This window comes from Sinocyclocheilus grahami, unplaced genomic scaffold (assembly GCF_001515645.1).
Source record: "Sinocyclocheilus grahami isolate Dianchi unplaced genomic scaffold, SAMN03320097.WGS_v1.1 scaffold35.1, whole genome shotgun sequence".
Lineage (NCBI taxonomy): Eukaryota > Metazoa > Chordata > Actinopteri > Cypriniformes > Cyprinidae > Sinocyclocheilus > Sinocyclocheilus grahami.
This window is the reverse complement of record NW_015505214.1, coordinates 2,599,552-2,620,940: the sequence shown is the minus strand read 5'-3', so window position 1 is coordinate 2,620,940 and position 21,389 is coordinate 2,599,552. Positions and strand designations below refer to the sequence as shown.

At 35.4% G+C, this 21,389-nt stretch overlaps 2 protein-coding genes across 3 annotated transcripts in view; both read left to right on the top strand.

Annotated features, from left to right (window-relative positions):
• The first annotated feature begins 917 nt into the window (after positions 1 to 917).
• On the top strand, positions 918 to 15,488 carry LOC107581525 (uncharacterized). Of its 2 annotated transcripts, XM_016267102.1 has the most exons (11): positions 918 to 1,002; positions 4,737 to 4,908; positions 4,996 to 6,315; positions 6,392 to 6,531; positions 12,627 to 12,831; positions 12,947 to 13,051; positions 13,141 to 13,325; positions 13,419 to 13,560; positions 14,341 to 14,964; positions 15,081 to 15,155; positions 15,413 to 15,488. In XM_016267102.1, exons 1-10 carry the CDS (start codon positions 988 to 990, stop codon positions 15,086 to 15,088), a joined length of 2,916 nt encoding a protein of 971 aa, XP_016122588.1. In that variant the 5' UTR covers positions 918 to 987; the 3' UTR covers positions 15,089 to 15,155; positions 15,413 to 15,488. The 2 variants fall into 2 exon arrangements, with proteins under 2 accessions (XP_016122588.1, XP_016122587.1); XM_016267101.1 differs by lacking the exons at positions 15,081 to 15,155; positions 15,413 to 15,488 and having other exon boundaries at positions 14,341 to 14,391; positions 14,484 to 14,621.
• Positions 15,489 to 17,099: 1,611 nt separating this feature from the next.
• LOC107581506 (protein FAM177A1-like) overlaps positions 17,100 to 21,389 on the top strand; it is a 9,747-nt gene continuing 5,457 nt past the window's right edge. The window contains exon 1 of the mRNA XM_016267083.1: positions 17,100 to 17,168. Coding sequence (XP_016122569.1) covers positions 17,100 to 17,168 — 69 coding nt within the window. The remainder of the gene's footprint in view (positions 17,169 to 21,389) is intronic.

Here is a 21,389-nt window from a genome sequence, read left to right as displayed (position 1 = left end):
GCGGAATCACGGAAATTAATCCGTCTTGATTATATTAAACTGGTTTCGTTGCAGGTCCTGTTGTAAATGTGTTTCTTTTCAAAGCTTCTTAACACCTCCTGCATATCTTGCAATGCATACGCATGCGTCTCTCTCTCTCCGTCTCTGTGAGTGTGTGTGTGAGTGACAAGGTTAGAGAAATCTCATTCAAATTGTTACACAGATTTTACCCAGCTAAAGTGTTTTTGAAAAGGTTTAAATCAGACAAAGATACAAGCTGTTCTTTTTGTGGTGACCCTAATGAAACTGATATGCATATCTTTTGGGATTGTCCTCACACACAGCTATTTTGGATTGAATTCTCTAATGTTATCAATCGCAGTGTACTCCAGGGTTTCTCTCTGCTTTTTAAGGATGAGCACGTTTGGCTTCTTTAATATACAAAGAGATCAAATGAATGAATATTTTATTAGTAACCTATTATTACTTCTTGCAAAATGTCATATTCACCGCAGTAAATTCACTATATATTGTTAAATTCATTTATATATTGTTTATAAAAAAAGAGGCTCAGCAGTATATCCAAACTATTTCATCTTCCAAGAATCTCAAGGCTTTTAAAACGGTTCATTTATTTAATCTGTTTAATTTAGTTTGTTAAATCTTTCGTTTTGTATTATTTATTTATTGTTACATACATCTATAAATGGCGCTTTGCATGTAATGTCACCTCTTTGTATGTAATGTTGATATTCTCTGTATTTTTATATCTGGTACCTTGGCATTAAAAAAATAAAATAAAATAAAATGAAGACACCGGAAACGACGAAATATTGCAGCCTGACCCAAGCTACCTGATGGTGGCAGTAATGCACTGTTAAGTGCGGGTGCCAATAAAAGAAAAAAGAGAAAGAAGAAGAAGAAACATTGCAGCCATTTTGCAGTAAGTTCAGGACAGCAGGACTAGGCCAGCGGTCTCCGGACAGAGTATCTAAATAGCACAGAATTATGGCGAGGACGATGGTAAGTTGGTGCCTTTGTGATGTTTTATTCGTTTTAACATTATCGGTGAACACCAGCACTTTTGGTGCGCAACCGGGTTTGCTGGAAAAGGTGGCCTGGAGAGTGCGGTGGTGTGTTGATTTGTAGCCTACGCGACCAGTGCGGAATCACGGAAATTAATCCGTCTTGATTATATTAAACTGGTTTCGTTGCAGGTCCTGTTGTAAATGTGTTTCTTTTCAAAGCTTCTTAACACCTCCTGCATATCTTGCAATGCATACGCATGCGTCTCTCTCTCTCCGTCTCTGTGAGTGTGTGTGTGAGTGAGTGTGAGTGTGTGTGTGTGGGTGTGTGCGTGCGTGCGTGCGTGCGTGTGTGTGTGTGTGTGTGGGTGGGTGTGTGTGTGTGGGTGGGTGTGTGTGTGTGTGTGTGGGTGGGTGGGTGTGTGCATGTTTATGAGGACACAAATTTGTATAATAACATGGGTATGACATAGGTATTACAACGAGAAGGTGCTTTATGAGGACATTTTCAGTGTCCCCGTAATTCAAAAGGCTTATAAATAATTCAGAACGAGTTTTTTTGAAAATCTAAAAATGCAGAAAGTTTCCTGTGAGGGGTAGGTTTAGGGGTAGGGTTGGTGTAGGGCAATAGAATATACGGTTTGTACAGTATAAAAACCATTACGCCTATGGAGAGTCCCCATAAACCATAAAAACAAACCTGTGTGTGTGTGTGTGCGTGTGGCTGCAAAGTTTTGCAAGTTAACAAAGTAATGAAATGAATCAAACACTAAAGTCTTTAACTTAGTCGTTACATGGTTATGGGGTAATCAACTATCGCTAGTTAATGACGGTTAATGACAAATGTAACGGTTAAATGCTTTAGATTTTATCACTATTAATAGCTATAAAATTAATTGGATTTCTCGGTGAGAATAATTCTGCGTGGTTCTTAATCCTCAACTTAATTTTCAGTAAATGTAGCAGTCTCAATTTTTACTGTGATTTTAAATGCACCAAACCGCCCATTAAGTTGACCAATTTTTAACAAGCTTTAGATGTGTGGATTGCAAATGAGATAAGACTAGCCTTTTCATCAAGAAAGATGAAAAGCTGTATAAACCAATGTCTAACCAATCCCAATCTCACTATCGGTGGCCTTTCCATCAAGGATAAAAAACTATTTCTTTTATATTAGAAAGATTTTAACCACAGAAAAAAAAAAATTCCTAATGCTGTCATAAAGTGGAAATATGATTATTCCCTTTTTGTTCATAAACTGTCAGATATAAATAAATATGCAATTCCTAATAAACTGTGTTTTTGTATGCACCTGCCTAGGGAAATTGTAAATTACTGTAAATGTGAATATGTAAATAAAATGAATATCATATACCTGTCACGAATCCGGTCAATGAACTTCCAATTTCATTGACTCTCGCACAACACACTGTTGCACATCTCTCCGGACTACATATCCCATCATTCATTGCACTGATTGCACACAGCTGTTTACACTGATTGCACCCAGCTGTTTCATATCACTCCCTCACTATTTAACACTCACTCTGTTTCCTTCCCTCTGCCGAGTATTGTCTAGCGATTATCACTCTCCTAGCGATAGCTACTCTACAGAACCCTAAGTCGGGTGTGTGCATGTTTATGAGGACACAAATTTGTATAATAACATGGGTATGACATAGGTATTACAACGAGAAGGTGATTTATGAGGACATTTTCAGTGTCCCCGTAATTCAAAAGGCTTATAAATCATTCAGAACGAGTTTTTTTGAAAATCTAAAAATGCAGAAAGTTTCCTGTGAGGGGTAGGTTTAGGGGTAGGGTTGGTGTAGGGCAATAGAATATACGGTTTGTACAGTATAAAAACCATTACGCCTATGGAGAGTCCCCATAAACCATAAAAACAAACCTGTGTGTGTGTGTGCGTGTGGCTGCAAAGTTTTGCAAGTTAACAAAGTAATGAAATGAATCAAACACTAAAGTCTTTAACTTAGTCGTTACATGGTTATGGGGTAATCAACTATCGCTAGTTAATGACGGTTAATGACAAATGTAACGGTTAAATGCTTTAGATTTTATCACTATTAATAGCTATAAAATTAATTGGATTTCTCGGTGAGAATAATTCTGCGTGGTTCTTAATCCTCAACTTAATTTTCAGTAAATGTAGCAGTCTCAATTTTTACTGTGATTTTAAATGCACCAAACCGCCCATTAAGTTGACCAATTTTTAACAAGCTTTAGATGTGTGGATTGCAAATGAGATAAGACTAGCCTTTTCATCAAGAAAGATGAAAAGCTGTATAAACCAATGTCTAACCAATCCCAATCTCACTATCGGTGGCCTTTCCATCAAGGATAAAAAACTATTTCTTTTATATTAGAAAGATTTTAACCACAGAAAAAAAAAAATTCCTAATGCTGTCATAAAGTGGAAATATGATTATTCCCTTTTTGTTCATAAACTGTCAGATATAAATAAATATGCAATTCCTAATAAACTGTGTTTTTGTATGCACCTGCCTAGGGAAATTGTAAATTACTGTAAATGTGAATATGTAAATAAAATGAATATCATATACCTGTCACGAATCCGGTCAATGAACTTCCAATTTCATTGACTCTCGCACAACACACTGTTGCACATCTCTCCGGACTACATATCCCATCATTCATTGCACTGATTGCACACAGCTGTTTACACTGATTGCACCCAGCTGTTTCATATCACTCCCTCACTATTTAACACTCACTCTGTTTCCTTCCCTCTGCCGAGTATTGTCTAGCGATTATCACTCTCCTAGCGATAGCTACTCTACAGAACCCTAAGTCGTTTCCTAGCCTAGTTTTGCGTTGCCTTGTATGTTTCCTTTGGTTTTCACGTCTCGTCAGCCCCGTTACAATACCCTACACAAAGCAAAATACATGTCAACTGTACCAAATTTTTGACTGTTTTTCTCTGATTTAAAGATCTTTTATAATTATTTGATCTCAATACAGAACAATCTTAAAGCTATTAAGGCGTCTTTGCTGCTGAAAAAGATAAATAGATCATGTATGAGATGTTAGCTCAATCTAAAAAAAGAAAGAAAGAAAACCACGGTCTGGTGTGACAGACCTTTTAAAGAAATAGTTCATCCAAAAATAAAACTTCTGTCACCATTTACTCACCCTTATGTCATTCCAAACCAAAAAGAAAAGAAAAAAACTGTCATTTATGTTTAAAACACAGATGAAGATTTTTCATGAAACTTGAATGATTTCTGTCATTCCATTTAAAGTCCATTCGTTCACATATAAATATTGATCAGTGCATATACATTCTCACATGTGACAGGAACATGTTTGAGCTTCTTACATATTCTGTGCTCTTTCTCTATGTATGTGCATTGATTAATGTATAAATGTAAATAAAAGCCTAAATGAAATCTGTTCATCAAAGCATTTGTGTCTCTTCAGAAAACTGTGATTAAAATGCTTGATTCAATCTCTTTATGAACTTTTGAAGCATCAAAGTTTTGGTTACCTTCATTACCTACATTAACAATATATTCATTTGTGTTAACCATGCAAGAGAAATACAAATATTATGGTTTATGGGAAACACATGAGGCTGAGTGATGACAGAATTTTCATTTTTGAGTGAACTATCTATTTAATGGGTGCGCTATTCAGTGCCTGATTAGAAAACCAAGCTATGTAGTCTTAACTCTGTTTTTCTTTCCTTTGCAGAGACATATTACCATTCAGAAAGATCAAAAATTTCCTCCGTTGGAGAGATGCACAAAATGCTGCAACAATTTTCATTGTCCCTTTTGTATGACCAGTATATTTAAGCCCAGCAGACCAGACAAAGTCAAATTACACTTGAAAAGCCACTGTAACAAAGCAGTTGTCAATGGAGGTATAAACATTTTCTTTACACATGCATTTTTATTATGTGTAGCATAAATATATTTTACTAATATGCAGGTTTTTTTTGTTTTTTAAGATTTCATTATTCACAGATGTGGACTGGGCTGTAGAGCATCACTCCATTACCACTGCATGTACTGTCCAACAACAATTCTTAGAAGAGGCGATTTTAAAAACCATTTAGAAGTCTGTAAACATAATCCGAATTCCGAATCCACCACAAAAACGCTGTCAAGCACCAGTACGCCAGTGACCTCTCCGACAGTTATAAACACACCATCAGTCATCGATACAGCAGAGTCTGTTCCTTCAATCCCATACACATCGCCAAACACCAATACAGATATGACCGCTCTGACGATCACAGACACACCATCAACCACCACAGCAGCAGGAAAGTATCGCGTGCGGCCTGTTATTAAAAAAAGATGCCCATCGTGCAATATACTCATCAATAAAAACAACCTACCAAAACATATGGAGCGCAAACACACAGATCAGTCGATATTGGACATCGGTGAGACGTTTCAGCTTACAAGCCAATGTATAGATGAGACAAATGGGATATTTGCAGTTCTCAAAGTCGTAAAAGGCCACGGCATCCCGCTTCACGTCCAATACCAGACATTGGGAGAAAACAACAGAATCCTCTGCGAATCAAATGAGTGCCATATTAACATAGATGTTGCGCAGAGGAGCGGCGTCACATCGTACCAGTGCATGCATATCAGTGCAGCGAGCTTTTGCAAGTCTTTGGTTGAACAAGTCTCGCTGGAGGAAGACATTTTAACCGAGATGGTGAGAGGAAAATGGTTCAGCGAGAAAAAGAAAAAAGAATGCCTCGCTCTGCAGCAGCTTGCTAATAGTAGCTGCGTACCGCTTTCTGTTCACACCTCGATTGGGATCTCGTCAGCAAAAAAGTTCATTTCAGTTTTTGAACCCAATGTATCGTCTTATAGTCGTTTAGGTCGTGTCATGGTTGTATATAACACAAATTTAGACTCTTGGCACTGTCCTTGTACCAAACTGCGACGTTCATGTCTGCACAAATATGTCGCCAAATGGCATCTGTTTCAAACGCAGCGAGAGCTTTTCAGAACTGAGGGATCGCCAGATAAGCCACATTCAGAAGAAGAGGACATTACAGACAACCATCATGTTTATCCACCGAAAGGTCTGGGATTGAAGTATATGGTGAATTACATTCTTCAGAACAAGAAGATACCTGCCATTCTTCCTGAAGATATGTGGGTGCCATCGCCATGCAAAGATTACCCACAAAACCTTTGTGCAAATGAAACCGTGTGTCAGGAATGTCCAGGGGATGTGCTCCTCAGCGATCCTATGCTAATTACACAGAATGCCAAAATCCTGACCAATTGGTGCATTATTAAAGGTAGATTATATTGTCCATATGCTTTTGTGCTATTCAGCTACAATGTTTTGTGATGTATACTTGTTTTAATTGATAGATGTCGCCACCTACTGTAAGCAGTGCCCGCAGTGTCGGATGTTTTATCGTTATCAAGAGTGGAAAGATGGCCTCCATAACTTCAATGATCACATCATCCTTGACATCCCCTTATGTTTAACATTGAGAAACCTTCTGCAGGTAATCTTCAGCTTGATTATATAAGGGTCAGTGGCATGAAACTATTTTTTCATCTTGTATATAAATTTATTCTAAATATATATATATATATATATGTTAAAAATAACAAGGTGGAGCAACTGTCATTATAACGAAAGCCTCATTAAGAGATTCCTGAAAATAAAACCTTAAAGGGGTCATCAGATGCCCATTTTATACAAGTTTATATGATTCTTTAGGGTCTTAATGAAAAGTCTATAGCATACTTTGGTTACAATTTCTCAATGGTAGTGTAAAACAACACCCTTTTTACCCTGTCAAAAACAGCGACACGTTTTGGTGCATGTCTCTTTAAATGCTAATGAGCTCTGCTCACCCCGCCCCTCTCTTCTGTGTGGTGACGAGCCATTCTCATGATACTGTTTACTTTAGCCACGGAACTTGCTAACTAGCACATTATTAGGAAAGGTGATTTGCAAAGAGTCATTAAAAAAAACCCTTAGACTCACTTCTTCTGTAGGTGAGGCTGGATCGTGAATGATTCGCGCGAATATAAACGCATTTAGGCAGATCGGGGGTGCATCCCCTTCAAAAACAAATGTAATTTCCTGCGGCTTAGATGTCAGGAGTAAATGATGACTGCTATGTTCATTATTACATCCAACAACAAAACACCTCAATCGCTTAGGAGACAATCTTGTCTACACCTGCTCCGTCGTCGAAACAATGGCGGATTGTTTCCAACTCACTCAGGGCAGGTCTGTGCTAAAATGGAAGTGTCAATCAACAATTGTGGGAGGGGCCTGTGCAGAACTACATCACTCTGCCAAGAATCTCAGAACAGCCTGATCTGAGAAAGTGATCATTCTTATTGGGGATTTTTTAAAAAGCACTGGGTGGATTTTTATCATTATAGGTTGGATGTGTACACACACTGCCAACATACATTTATGTTCAAACAACATGTAAAAGCGAATTTTGCATCCGATGACCCCTTTAAGTAGTTTGACATAAATATTTTGAAAGAAATAATAATAAATGGTTAAGCGAAACTGGTTTATATTTTAACCTTTTTTTGGCCAATTCAAAGTTGTATGGTCCAACTGACAACAAGCAGAACAAAATTCTATAATAATTCAATATCTATTATAATCAATAATTCTATTATAATATAGGTTTTTTTACTTGGATACATCACATTAACTTTTTAGTCATTAAATGTAAACTCTGTTGAAAATTATGTAAAAGCTTCTCAAAATAATATGAACACAACATGATAAAACCCTTGTAAAAAAATTAATGAAAAAAGAACACTTAATTCAAAAAAAATTTGCAATTTTAGTATTCTTCAGATTATTAAAAAAAACTAATAGCCAATAAAGTAATATGAAGTAAAAGGCCTTTAAGGTGTACTCTAAGAGAGTTCACTTTCATCACTTTCCTAACACAATTAGGTACAGTAATAATATCAAATTAAGAGTTTTACTTTAAATTACATTTTAAATCATTGTTTTAGTCATCTTTTCTCATGCATGAAAATTTGTTTTAATGTGTTGACTAACATACCGAAGCACAAGTTATTTGATAATGCATTTAAAGTTTATGTATTTTAAATGTACTAAATTGTAATTATCATTAAAAATTTATAATTAGAAAATATGTTTAGATACATGACATTTTAGTTTACCATTTGGGACTACACTTTAAACCCTATTACAAAGACAACAGAAAGAGTTTTAAAATTACATATAAAGATGGACTTTAGTGGGTCAAAAGAGCACTTTTAACTTTAACTAACTAGCATTTAATATAAAATGTAACTAATACATTTTTATTTAATTGTAAATAACATGCAATCAATTGTCTGAACATATTACAATCACTTCACACTTCAGTATATACTTTTTTCAAAAGTATGTTAAAGTGTACTTCTTTTCCACAAGGTATACAAAGAGTAAATTTCTAAGAACATTAAGTTTAAAAAAAAAATAGATTATTCCTTATCATTAAAGGGGTCATATGATGCCATTTCAATTTTTCCTTTCTCTTTGGAGTGTTACAAGCTCTTGGTGCATAAAGAAGATCTGTAAAGTTGCAAAGACTAAAGTCTCAAATCCGAAGAGATATTCTTTATAAAAGTTCAGAGTCAGCCACACCTACCTAAAACGGCTCGTTCTAACATGCCCCCACATATCTACGTCACTATGTGGGAAGATTTGCATAACGCCGCCCAAATGTTCACGCAAAGAAAGAAGGCGTAACTTTTAGTCTCACTGTAGGTTTGTTGACGCTGCAGCCATGTCGTAAAGACGCCGTGTGCTTCGTTGTGAAAGCGAAACTACTTTGTTTGGTCTTCCAAAAGAGGACGATATCCGCTTCGTCATGCCTAGAACTGATCTGTGCTGGTCGCTGAGGGAATACATCAACTTTTCACCGTGGACGAAGCGGAATCCAGCCCGGGGTCATCCCATGTGGTTGCCGCTCATTTGTCGGATCCGCCGGGCATGCCGTTCTCGACCCCGCCGCCTCAGCTCACTCTAGCCCGGCCTCAGCTCACGCTAAGCCGGGGCTTCCCCTTACGCTAGCCCGGCCTCAGCTCACTCTATTCTGGCCTCAGCACACGCTAAGCCGGGGCTTCCCCTCACGCTAGGCCACTGTGTTTTTCGTTGTGAAAACAAAACTGGGGAAGTTGTGGCCTAATGGTTAGAGAGTCGGACTCGTAACCTAAAGGTTGTGGGTTCGAGTCTCGTACCGGCAGGGGTTGTAGGGGGGGGGGGGGAATAACCAGCGCTCTCTCCCACCTTCAATACCACGACTGAGGGGCCCTTGAGCAAAGCACCGGACCCCCAACTGCTCCCCGGGCGCTGCAGCATAAATGGCTGCCCACTGCTCCGGGTGTGTGTTCACGGTTTGTGTGTGTTCACTGCTGTGTGTGTGCACTTAGGATGGGTTAAATGCAGAGCACTAATTCCTAGTATGGGTAACCATACTTGGCCACATGTCACTTCACTTCACTTAAAACTACTTTGTTTGGTCTCCCAAAAGAGGACACGACTGGTTAAGTTGTATTTACAACACTGTTCCAAAACAGTTTAACCCAAATGTCCAGATGTGTGCAGTGCATTTTATGGAGGACTGTTTACTGATCCTGGGAGAGTAACGATAGACTAAAATGCCGGCAGTTCTGACTTACGTAAGTGCGTTTTCATTTAAAGGATTTGCCACTGATGATTCAAACGTGAGTTTTGAGCAGTGTAGAGTAGCACTTGTTGTTTGTCATTTCTCTGATCACAAATGCAGACAGAGTTTTATGTTTACGCGGCATGATGCAATGCAACGCGTAAAAAGACAGTATATATATCATATATCATTATAATCAGTAATAATGTCCCCAATGGATGCAACAAATGCCTCGTATGTAATGGGTTTTAATGTTTTTGTCTCATCGCGCCGGCCGGGACACGGCATCAACAGTATGTGAGGGGCGTAACATTTCCATCTCACGCTTGAGGAATTTGGCCAATCACAACGCATTGGATAGCTGGCCAATCACAGCACACCTCGCTTTTTCAGACTGATGAGTTTTGTAAAAATCGACGCGTTTCAAAAAGGCGGGGCATAGAGGAGAAACAATAATGTACAGTATGTGGAAAATAATGTGTTTTTTTACTTTAAATCGCATAAACACAAATTCATTACACCAAATGCACAAAATAATGTTCTTTTTAGCAGCATCATATGAACCCTTTAATACTTTTGTCACTGATCCGTGAATGTGTTGAGTTGTCAAATGCTATTTTGAAATGTTGAAACTTTGGGGGGGGTGTATCACTACAGTGTTAATTTCGTTGACGAATAATTTTCATTAACAACATTTTTTTTCACCGACAACGAGATGATAATTAACTAAAACTCTTTTTGAATGACAAAAACTATGACGTAAATCTATTGACATTTTCGTCAAAGAATAAAAATGAGATGAAAATGTTAGGGAGGGGCGATTTGGGAAGAGATTAATTCAGAAGGAATCTGCTGCATAGTTCAGAGGTTAGATGCGTACACATGAACCGGCGGGACATAAGCTAACATAGGCCTGGGCGATAAAACGGTATCGATATATATCGACGGTACATCTTCTTCGATATCGATAGAAAAAATATTCGATATAGCGCACGATATAGGCTCGTATGAGTGATGCAGACAGCACACACAAACACGAACACATGCTGAAATGAGTGCTGTGCCTGCCTGTGATGAGGAGATTGTGAATAAAGAACGAATATTATTCGAATTTAAAATAAACATTTGCATTTGAATGTTAGGTGTGCATCAGGGAGCGTGCCATCAGTGAGATGCGGTGATGATGTAAGTGACGTTGTTGCATTTTAATGTTTTGTTAGTCTAGGCCACGAGACGCGCCACTGCTGCTGCGTTATTCATTCAAAATATTAGCGAAATATAGAAGCTCAATGCGGAGAAGATATTGAATGGGTTAAAACCGAAACCAAGCCATTCACACAGAACGCATATTCAGTGCATTTTTTAGAAGGACAAATATGACTGCTGCACTCACGTCTCACAGAAGAGATGTATAGAAAGCCATGCAAAGTTAAAAGTTTAAACTTTTAGAAAACACGTCACGAATTTGTGGAGGTTTATTCATTTTCACTGTGTCTCATATGTTTTTAAATGCAATCTGTGTGAATGGCGCTTCAGCTCTTTGCATTAAGCAATGCATAAATACATGATGCTGTTTTGTTCATAATTGTTTATGCAATTTATGAAATTATATTTGATTTTTATGAGTTAATTTAGACGCAATGCACGTTTTTATAGAGTTACTTGCTAAATGCGCAGCATTATTTTGCTCAATGCGCCCTCCAGTGGCCTCGGGAGACAGTTAGACCTATACAATAAAGACCTATTTAATCTGCATATAACACATTAGAAATTAGATATTTGTTTAATTTTTATTGTTTGATTGTTTAAAAAAAATTGTTGTTTGTCTTAAATTGTTAATTATAACTACAGTGGATAAATAAATAAAAAAATTCTATTGCTTTTTGTTTTAAAAAAGGTAATAAAAAGTTTCAATAATTATCGATACCGAACGATATGAAACATTATATCGTTGATTAATTTTTTTAGCTATATCGCCCAGCCCTAAGCTAACAAACACTTGCTGCACGTCGCATAAAACGTTCAAAAATGTCAATATGTGGGAGTAAGAGAAGAGCAGACATATAGATAAATCTGACGACGCAAGAGAAAACTCGATTCGATCTGGTTTTCTGAGCACAGACACAAGCATACACACACAGAAAGCGCGTCTCACAATTACACACAAAATGATGTTGAATTGTCCGTTTTGACGAGTATTCACGTAAACACAGTTGACTACGTCTTAAGTGAACGTAAACAGTAGGGAGAACGTGTATCAGTACATTGCATCCATTGCAGCTGTGCATTCGGTTGTAAAGGGACAGCAGCCTAATCTAGTTGCTATTGTCCAAGTCATTGATGTTAATCAAGCAACAAAAGAAAGAAAGAAAATCACGCACTGCTCTTGACTGAAAAACTTTAGTAGCCCTAAAGATTAATCTAAATTTATTTATGGAAATAAATATGTCTGCTTGAAAGAATGAAGAATATGGTTAACAAGTTGCTATAAAGAATGCATAATTAGCCTATATAACCATTGGTATTTAATTAAAAAGAAGACCATGTTCTTGTTCTTTATGAGAAGTTTTATTTATTTGGTTTTATTTAATTTTAACAAAGTTATGTTGTGTGTCACCACAGTTAAATTGGTGTCTATCATGATAAAACCTTAATATCAAACCTATATAATGAGTTTGGGAATTTTAGAGAAATGCTTAATAAATGCACTGTAACTAACCCCATTAGATTTTAGCCGACTACATTTACTGTAGATTTAGTCGACTAAAATCTTATAATATTTAGTCGACTAAAACTAGACTAAAACTAAAAACAATTCAGGTGACTAAAATATGACTAAAACTAAATGGCATTTTAGTCAAAAGACTGACTAAAACTAAATCAAAATTTGCTGTCAATATTAACACTGTATCACTATCAACCAATATTTTCGCTAGGTCCATGCTTCAGTGAGCAGAGCAGTTGAGTTTTTACAACTTACGACAGGAGTGGAGTTTCCACCTCCAGACACAATGCTGGATGCTTATTTGCAGTTTGAAGCCCTCACAGATCATGAATACAAGTATTCATGCCCCACCTGTGGCGATCATCCTCCGGTGGTACTCATGGGTCTACACAAACAGACTGCTTCTCCATTATCAGGTATAAAAATTGTAATGCTGTGGTTCATTTGCCAGTTTAATCCTTTAATACTTTTTTGACATGTTGTTCTTGTCATAGTAAAATACTCATGTTATGTTTATGTTTATGTTTTCAGAAAAGGACATTGAAAAGCCTCCAGAGAATTTTAAAGGGGAGGTCAGTCTGGAAGAGTTCTGGGAGTCACTGTCCAAAGAGATGACCTGTCGAGGATTTGTTGCGAGTACATGCATATAGTGCATATTACACTATATAGTAAACTTTTGGAAAGAATGCATCTTCTGATTTTTTTTTTTTCTTCTGCTGTTTTAGATGGCGAACACAATCCATTTGCAGTACCGCCAAGTTATCACTTCTGGGCTCCTTGGATTGGCAAAAACACACGTCACTCAGACACTGTGCTAAACACGGAGTTTGAGAAAGTCCACACTTCATCAGAGATTTTAAAAATGACAGTTACAGAGGAAAGACTTGGAGAAGAACTTTTCAAAAAGAAGGTTCGCTTTATTAGTAGAACAACACTTTCAATGGCTTTGAATAAATTAATTGCATTCAAATGAACATTTGTGAAATAATACTGGTTTTGATAGGATGACGTGATTCGAACTTTATGCATTGAATGTGATGTGGACTCCACTGGATCTCGCAGCGATCTCCTTCTTAGATTGTACAATGAATTGAAATCCAAGCAAGCGTATGACAAAATCTATTCAAAAATCTGGAGTGCCTCTGGTGAGTTTAATTTTTACTCTACTGTTTTAATTTCTGTAAATGTGTGGTATTGTGGAATTAATTAGTGCTTCTAACATTTAAAAACTGCAGAGTTTTTCGAGATGTTGACCTTGTAATGACAAGGCAAACATAGTTAAAAAATATTATTTCCCCATAAAATATTTATGAATTAGTAATTCATAGCTTTTGTAAAAGCACTTTTTTTACCTTCTAAAGAATGCATGTCCAAAAGTTTGGGTCAGAAAGCTTTTTTTGTTTTGTTTTTGATTTTGAAAGTCTCTTTTCTCACTCTCACAGACTGCATTAATTTTATTATAAATTCAATAAAACACTAATGTGAAATATTACAATAAAAAAAACTATTTTCTGTTTGAATACGTTTTCAAATGTAATTTATTCCTGTGACGGCAAAGCTGAATTGGTTCTCAAAAAACATTTCTTCTTATTAATGTTAAAAACAGTTGTCGCTTAATATTTTTTTGAAAACCGTAATTTTTATTTCTTTTCAGGATTCTTTTATTAATAGTACAAAATAGAAATCTATTGTAGCCTTATACAATGTTTTATCACTTTTGATCAATTTAATGCATATTAAGTATAAAATATTTTAAAGAAAAATCATACTCCAAGCTTAAGTGTATTTTAAAATATTTCAAAAGTATTTTAATACAAGATTTAGATTTAAATATTAGAAGAAATTTCCATTTCCTCTTTCAGTTTGTCATTAACCTATTTGTTTGTTTTTTCTTTTCTTTTTTGTGTTGTTCTGTCTTTTATTAGGAGGCTGGGGAGTCATTATGTGCCCCTGTGGAATTGTTTACAGCCTAAAATGTAATCTTCGAGCTGAGGGCCCTCAAGATTTTGCAGATTTGCTATTATCATGGCATCATATGCCTAATGTCATAATTTATGACTTTGCACAGGCTCTTGCAAAACACACCAATCTAAGGGCACCAGAAAAGTTACCCATCTCTCCATTTGAAGGCTGCCTGGTGGAACCCACTCAAGCTAACAAAGAACTGGCCAGATGTGGACAACTGAAAGTGTCTCTGCCCTGGCTGGATGAAAAAACCAGAGGGACAGATCCTCACGGACACCCAGTGACGGGTTCAGCTGACCATTACGTACTTTGTGACCATTCTCATGAAGGCAGTACAGATGGAGATGTTCTGAGGAAGCTCACCCTCGTGCCTCAGCTGGCTGACGGAGTCAGTAGTCAGATTTCAGAGCAACTGTTTGCTCAAATGAAGAAGAACGACTACTTTTTGAACATGTCTTTGCCGTCAACGCATCTGTTTCAAATGAGGAACATCATTCACCACTATAATGAAAACAAGGCCAACAAACTGAGCACCAGATCAACCAAGAGTCTTGGATCCAACTTGCTGACTGAAGCGTTGTTGGGTAAATTTTAGATTTATGTAATATTAAGCAACATCTGAAATGTAGTGGAAAGGCATTGGCAAAAATACATTAAAATAAAATTGGGCTTGTAACTGCAGATTTGTTTGTTGTAATAGAATCCTAAACCAGAAGCATAGATGATGTGATGGAGGACACAATCCTGACATCTTTGATGGTCCTGAGCAGTAGTGGTAAGTGTTTTTATTTTTAAGTGGAATCACAAAGGCCTTTATTTATCCTGAGACTGGTTATAAGGGATATTTCAATGATTATCCTAATGTTGTGTTCAAACACCTTCTAATAGAGAGCCAAGTCATGGACAATCAGCAGTGGTACATAGACTATAGCTTTTTTTGTTGTTGTTGTTTTTTTAATGTCCTAATAGTGCATATGTTCCATATGAATCTAACAAAAAATATGAATGTTTCTCTCTCTCTCTCTCTTTAAGCTTGACTGGGCCTTCGGCACCAACAACCTATTGGAGTTGGAAACTATTCTGAAATCATTATTCTTGACCTTTTTTTTTTATTAATTTGACAATTAATTGAAATGTTAATGACTGTGTTACCTGCAGTTAAAACCGAATGTTTTTTTTGTTTTGTTTTTATATATAAAATGTTTGAATTTACTACTAAGGCTGACAAATTGCATTTAAAGATGGCATTGTTCTTCCTAGAGACTGGATTATTTTTGTCATTAGTATATAATGTAGCATTGCATTTTTGTCTGCAAATTGCTTTTATATTTAGAATTATTTTCAATTCAAAACTGATAAAACTGGAACTGCCTCCTGATTCAGTTTTTGGTCACTTTCTGCCAGAGTGTTAATATAGTTTAAATAAGTTGTTTGAGTACTTTAGTTGTGATGCTTAAAATTTTTAGTTTTATTTAAAGCAGTACTGAAATGTATATATTTTATTCGAATTTTTTTATGGAATGTTTATTTTGTATTGTATATAATTAAACACACATGACTACAAATACATTTAGTCTTATAACTACTGTTTGCAACATCATGAACAAGAAGAGAATTATATTATTGTATTATTTTACACATCTAATTTTTTTAACCTTTTTTTTAAAAGTTAAATTTTTGTTTAGTAATATCTGTTTTATGTACACAAACATAGAGTTGGTTTATGTATAGCTGTCCTGAACCTTAACCCTTACAATTCAACTTAAGAAATTTATATTGAAATAATTTTTGCGTTTTATTCCATTCTTTTTCAAATGTATATTTTAGATTTTATTTTTTATTTTAAGTAAAGTTCAATTTCTTTGTAAATTATGAAACTTTGTAAAAAATTAAAATGTCCCACATTTTCATGTCACAATGGAAAAAGTGTACGTTTTAGCCCATTGGCTGAGACTGGTTTTAACTACATAGGTCCCATCATTTTGAGATAAATGTGTTCAAAAGTCTGTAACTTTAAGGAATGTCACTTCCAAACACCTTTTTTCTGCAATTAAGCACACTTTTTTGGGGTGTTATTTGAAAACATTTAGTTTTAATGTGTACCACCGTTCAGAACTGGGCTAGCTAACCATGTGCTGATTAGCATCTTTGAGCAAGGTTCAAAAGTATCTAAAATTGTCACTACTGAAACAGTCCCGACCGAAACATTTGGTGACGTTTCGGTTGTGACATCGGGTTTTTTTGGGGGGGGTGTTATTCCATAAAATTGAGTTTTTATGTGCATACAACTGTGCCAAAAAGCATCTTACGGAAAATTCTTTCATATTAACATAGTAGATTGTGCCTTATTTTTACAGACTTTTCTTAGAGTGTAGCATACTAACTAACTACTAATACACTGCTTAAAGCATATTAGTTGAGAATGTGTAGAATTACTAGTTTACTAGCTACTAAAAAAACTTAAATTGAAATCATTCAAAAATGTGTACGTTTTCAATAATTCAATGTATTTAAAAATACAGTTATTTATATTTTAATATTATATCATGCATATTATTTTACAAACAAATCTAAATGAACATATATAAAATATAATTTTTGCTGAGATTTGATGATGTGACAATTTTGCAATCACAATGTCATTTAGCAACTTTTAGCAACAAATCGACCATCCTTTAGCAACTTTCTCTGAAAATGAGAGAGACATTTCACAATAGCGATGGCAGAAATACCCCTTTATCTATCCAGCGTCAGTTTAACTGTCACACATGATATGGACTCTGACAAGGTAAATTATATATATATATATATATATATATATATATATTATTTTTATTTTTTTACTTAATTTAAATCATATGTAACATTACACGTCTGAATAACTCGGATATATGTTTACATTTATTTTGAAAACCCAATAAATTATAATGAAAGTTTGCACAGTTGTATTGTGCTGTTACCATTTTGGATTTCATTTAAGCATTCACGTTGTGCCAGGAATTAAACAATGGTCATCTCTAACATATTAACGCTATACTAAACGTCTTGGTTTTTAATATATGAATTGTTTGTTACATATTTACAACCTAAACCGATCAGATTATAGCTACAGGTCTGTTCCACCAAAAGTTACTATAGTACAGTTTTTTTTTTTTATTGTTTTGACGTAATTTTCACAAGCAATTGGTAAATTTTCAAAACTCTTAGTACTAATATCACAACAGATCATCAAATGTGCACTTTTTTCAAACATTTCAGCATATTTTCAATTGTGTTGGTACAGTACACAATCACAAAATATCCTTTTCACTACACAAAATAAGTGTTTCATCTATATAAATGTTTCATTCACAGCAACTGCCTTTAATAAAACTTATCAAACTTTTCATTTGCATGACTTCTATTATTGATCTAACTCATCTTAATGGTTAATCGGTGAATCATTTGGTGCATCTATATATAGATTCAATAGATATATAGTTTATATAGAACGTGATTGCATTTTCAGAATAACCTTTGCAATGAATTATTTTTACACTAAAAGTGATTTATCTAAGATGATAACCACTATTTTGTAAGTGTATGTGTGTGTGTGTGGTTCAGGTAAACCCTATTGTATGGGGACAAAATTTCCCCACAAAGATGGCAGTATCTGAAATCATTGTCCTTTTTTGGGTCCAATGAGAAAAAAATTAATTTTTACGTAAGGGTTAGTGTAAGGGTAGGGTTAGTGTAGGGGGAGACAGTATAAAACCCATTACTCCTATGGAATGTCACCATAATGATAGGAAAACCTGTGTGTGTGTGTGTGTGTGTGTGTACCTACTTACTGTAACCATATTCTGGGGACAAATTGGTTCCCAGAAGTAAGCAAAACTTGACAAAATCACCTAAAATCTTCCTTTGAGGACATCCTCATTTGTAAAACCGTGTGTTTTGCTATTTGTGAACATACAGCCGGACACAAGGGAGAGGAACTGATCAGAGATTGATCAGAGATGTATCAGAAGAAGGGAGACAGATGCAGGGCTCGCAAAATTTCTAAATCCCTGGTAGCCCTTCGGGCAGGTACTCTTCCAATTTTGGTAGCCCGAAAATTAATTTAACTAGCCCAAATAAAAAAAGACCTTTTTTTAAATATAGAAAATCACATAGGAGTTTAAATGTCAATCAAAATTTGTTTCAATACACAAATACCAACAAATATGAAGGAAGGAATTTTATTTCACTATTTACAGGGTATCTGCAGAATTTTAAAAAATAAATGTAAGGCAATTTATGACCCATTTTAAGAGCTGCACAAGTAAAATGAACACAGTATGAGTGGGGTTGGACAATGTCTATGGTAACATACAGTATTGAGCCATAAAATTACATGATTTACAGTACAGATACAGGTTTTCACAAAAACAACAGCATTTCAGCCTTTAGACCATTTTTATGAAAAGGGATAAATCAAGCATATATAGTATGTCAATTGAAATCGTATAAATATTTTATTTAAAGAATTAACATCTTTCTCATTTACAACTCTATGTGTTTGCTGCGTAAAACATGAGTTGATATTTGCATTGATCGGACCATAAACGGCAAGAAAGGCTGATTGGAAATGCACATTTTTTTTTTTTATTGTTTTGACGTAATTTTCACAAGAAATTGGGAAATTTTCAAAACTCTTAGTACTAATATCACAACAGATCATCAAATGTGCACTTTTTTCAAACATTTCAGCATATTTTCAATTGTGTTGGTACAGTACACAATCACAAAATATCCTTTTCACTACACAAAATAAGTGTTTCATCTATATAAATGTTTCATTCACAGCAACTGCCTTTAATAAAACTTATCAAACTTTTCATTTGCATGACTTCTATTATTGATCTAACTCATCTTAATGGTTAATCGGTGAATCATTTGGTGCATCTATATATAGATTCAATAGATATATAGTTTATATAGAACGTGATTGCATTTTCAGAATAACCTTTGCAATGAATTATTTTTACACTAAAAGTGATTTATCTAAGATGATAACCACTATTTTGTAAGTGTATGTGTGTGTGTGTGGTTCAGGTAAACCCTATTGTATGGGGACAAAATTTCCCCACAAAGATGGCAGTATCTGAAATCATTGTCCTTTTTTGGGTCCAATGAGAAAAAAATTAATTTTTACGTAAGGGTTAGTGTAAGGGTAGGGTTAGTGTAGGGGGAGACAGTATAAAACCCATTACTCCTATGGAATGTCACCATAATGATAGGAAAACCTGTGTGTGTGTGTGTGTGTGTGTGTACCTACTTACTGTAACCATATTCTGGGGACAAATTGGTTCCCAGAAGTAAGCAAAACTTGACAAAATCACCTAAAATCTTCCTTTGAGGACATCCTCATTTGTAAAACCGTGTGTTTTGCTATTTGTGAACATACAGCCGGACACAAGGGAGAGGAACTGATCAGAGATTGATCAGAGATGTATCAGAAGAAGGGAGACAGATGCAGGGCTCGCAAAATTTCTAAATCCCTGGTAGCCCTTCGGGCAGGTACTCTTCCAATTTTGGTAGCCCGAAAATTAATTTAACTAGCCCAAATAAAAAAAGACCTTTTTTTAAATATAGAAAATCACATAGGAGTTTAAATGTCAATCAAAATTTGTTTCAATACACAAATACCAACAAATATGAAGGAAGGAATTTTATTTCACTATTTACAGGGTATCTGCAGAATTTTAAAAAATAAATGTAAGGCAATTTATGACCCATTTTAAGAGCTGCACAAGTAAAATGAACACAGTATGAGTGGGGTTGGACAATGTCTATGGTAACATACAGTATTGAGCCATAAAATTACATGATTTACAGTACAGATACAGGTTTTCACAAAAACAACAGCATTTCAGCCTTTAGACCATTTTTATGAAAAGGGATAAATCAAGCATATATAGTATGTCAATTGAAATCGTATAAATATTTTATTTAAAGAATTAACATCTTTCTCATTTACAACTCTATGTGTTTGCTGCGTAAAACATGAGTTGATATTTGCATTGATCGGACCATAAACGGCAAGAAAGGCTGATTGGAAATGCACATTTTAGAAGCCCCGGTAACGGCTGTACACAAAGCAGCTCCGCGCTCATAAAGGCTGCTTTATCAGGAATTATAGATCAAATGAAATTAAAATGCCAACAACACGTTTCTGAGGACAGTCTCTTGCCTTCAGATACATTCAAATAAAAGCCACGTTTTGACTTGACAAGTGCAGCGCTCATATTTATTCAATGACATCAATCATTGCCTTCTGAAGTTTAATCCAGCCGTATTGCCACTCTTGTCTTTCCGTCCCCAACTGTAAGACCTCTTGAAATTATAATCAAGACATTTCTTATACCATTTAACGTATTTAAAACTTTTTATGACCTGAGATGGCATCAAATACAGCATTTTACATTACATTATGCCATGTGATAATGTATATTGAAGCATTACCATGCACATTACTATAACTCACCCTTCATCTGAAAAATTCAGCTATAGATTCAGATATGGCACAGTGAGGACATTTAGGGGAGTGCGGGCACAAAGTAACGCGGGGTTAGTTGTAACACACATGGTATGAATATTTCCACACATGCTAGCAAAACAAAATGTACAGTATTAGTTACCACATCAACATTCTATAGAAAACAAAGTGTGCCAAAATTCAAACAATCTTTTGAAGATATCAATGAACATTTATTTTACCATAGTAAAATTAAAATTCTGGCTTAAAGCGATAGTTCACCCAAAATTGAAAATTCTGTCATCATTTACTCACCCTCAAGTTGTTGCAAACCCGTATACATTTCTTTGTTCTGCCGAACAGAAAGGGAGATATTTTGAAGAAAGTTTGTAACCAGGCTGTTTTGGGGCACCATTGACTTCCATAGTAGGAGAAAAAAATACTATGGAAGTCAATGGTGCCCCAGAACTGCTCTGTTTCCCACATTCTTCAGAATATCTTCCTTTGTGT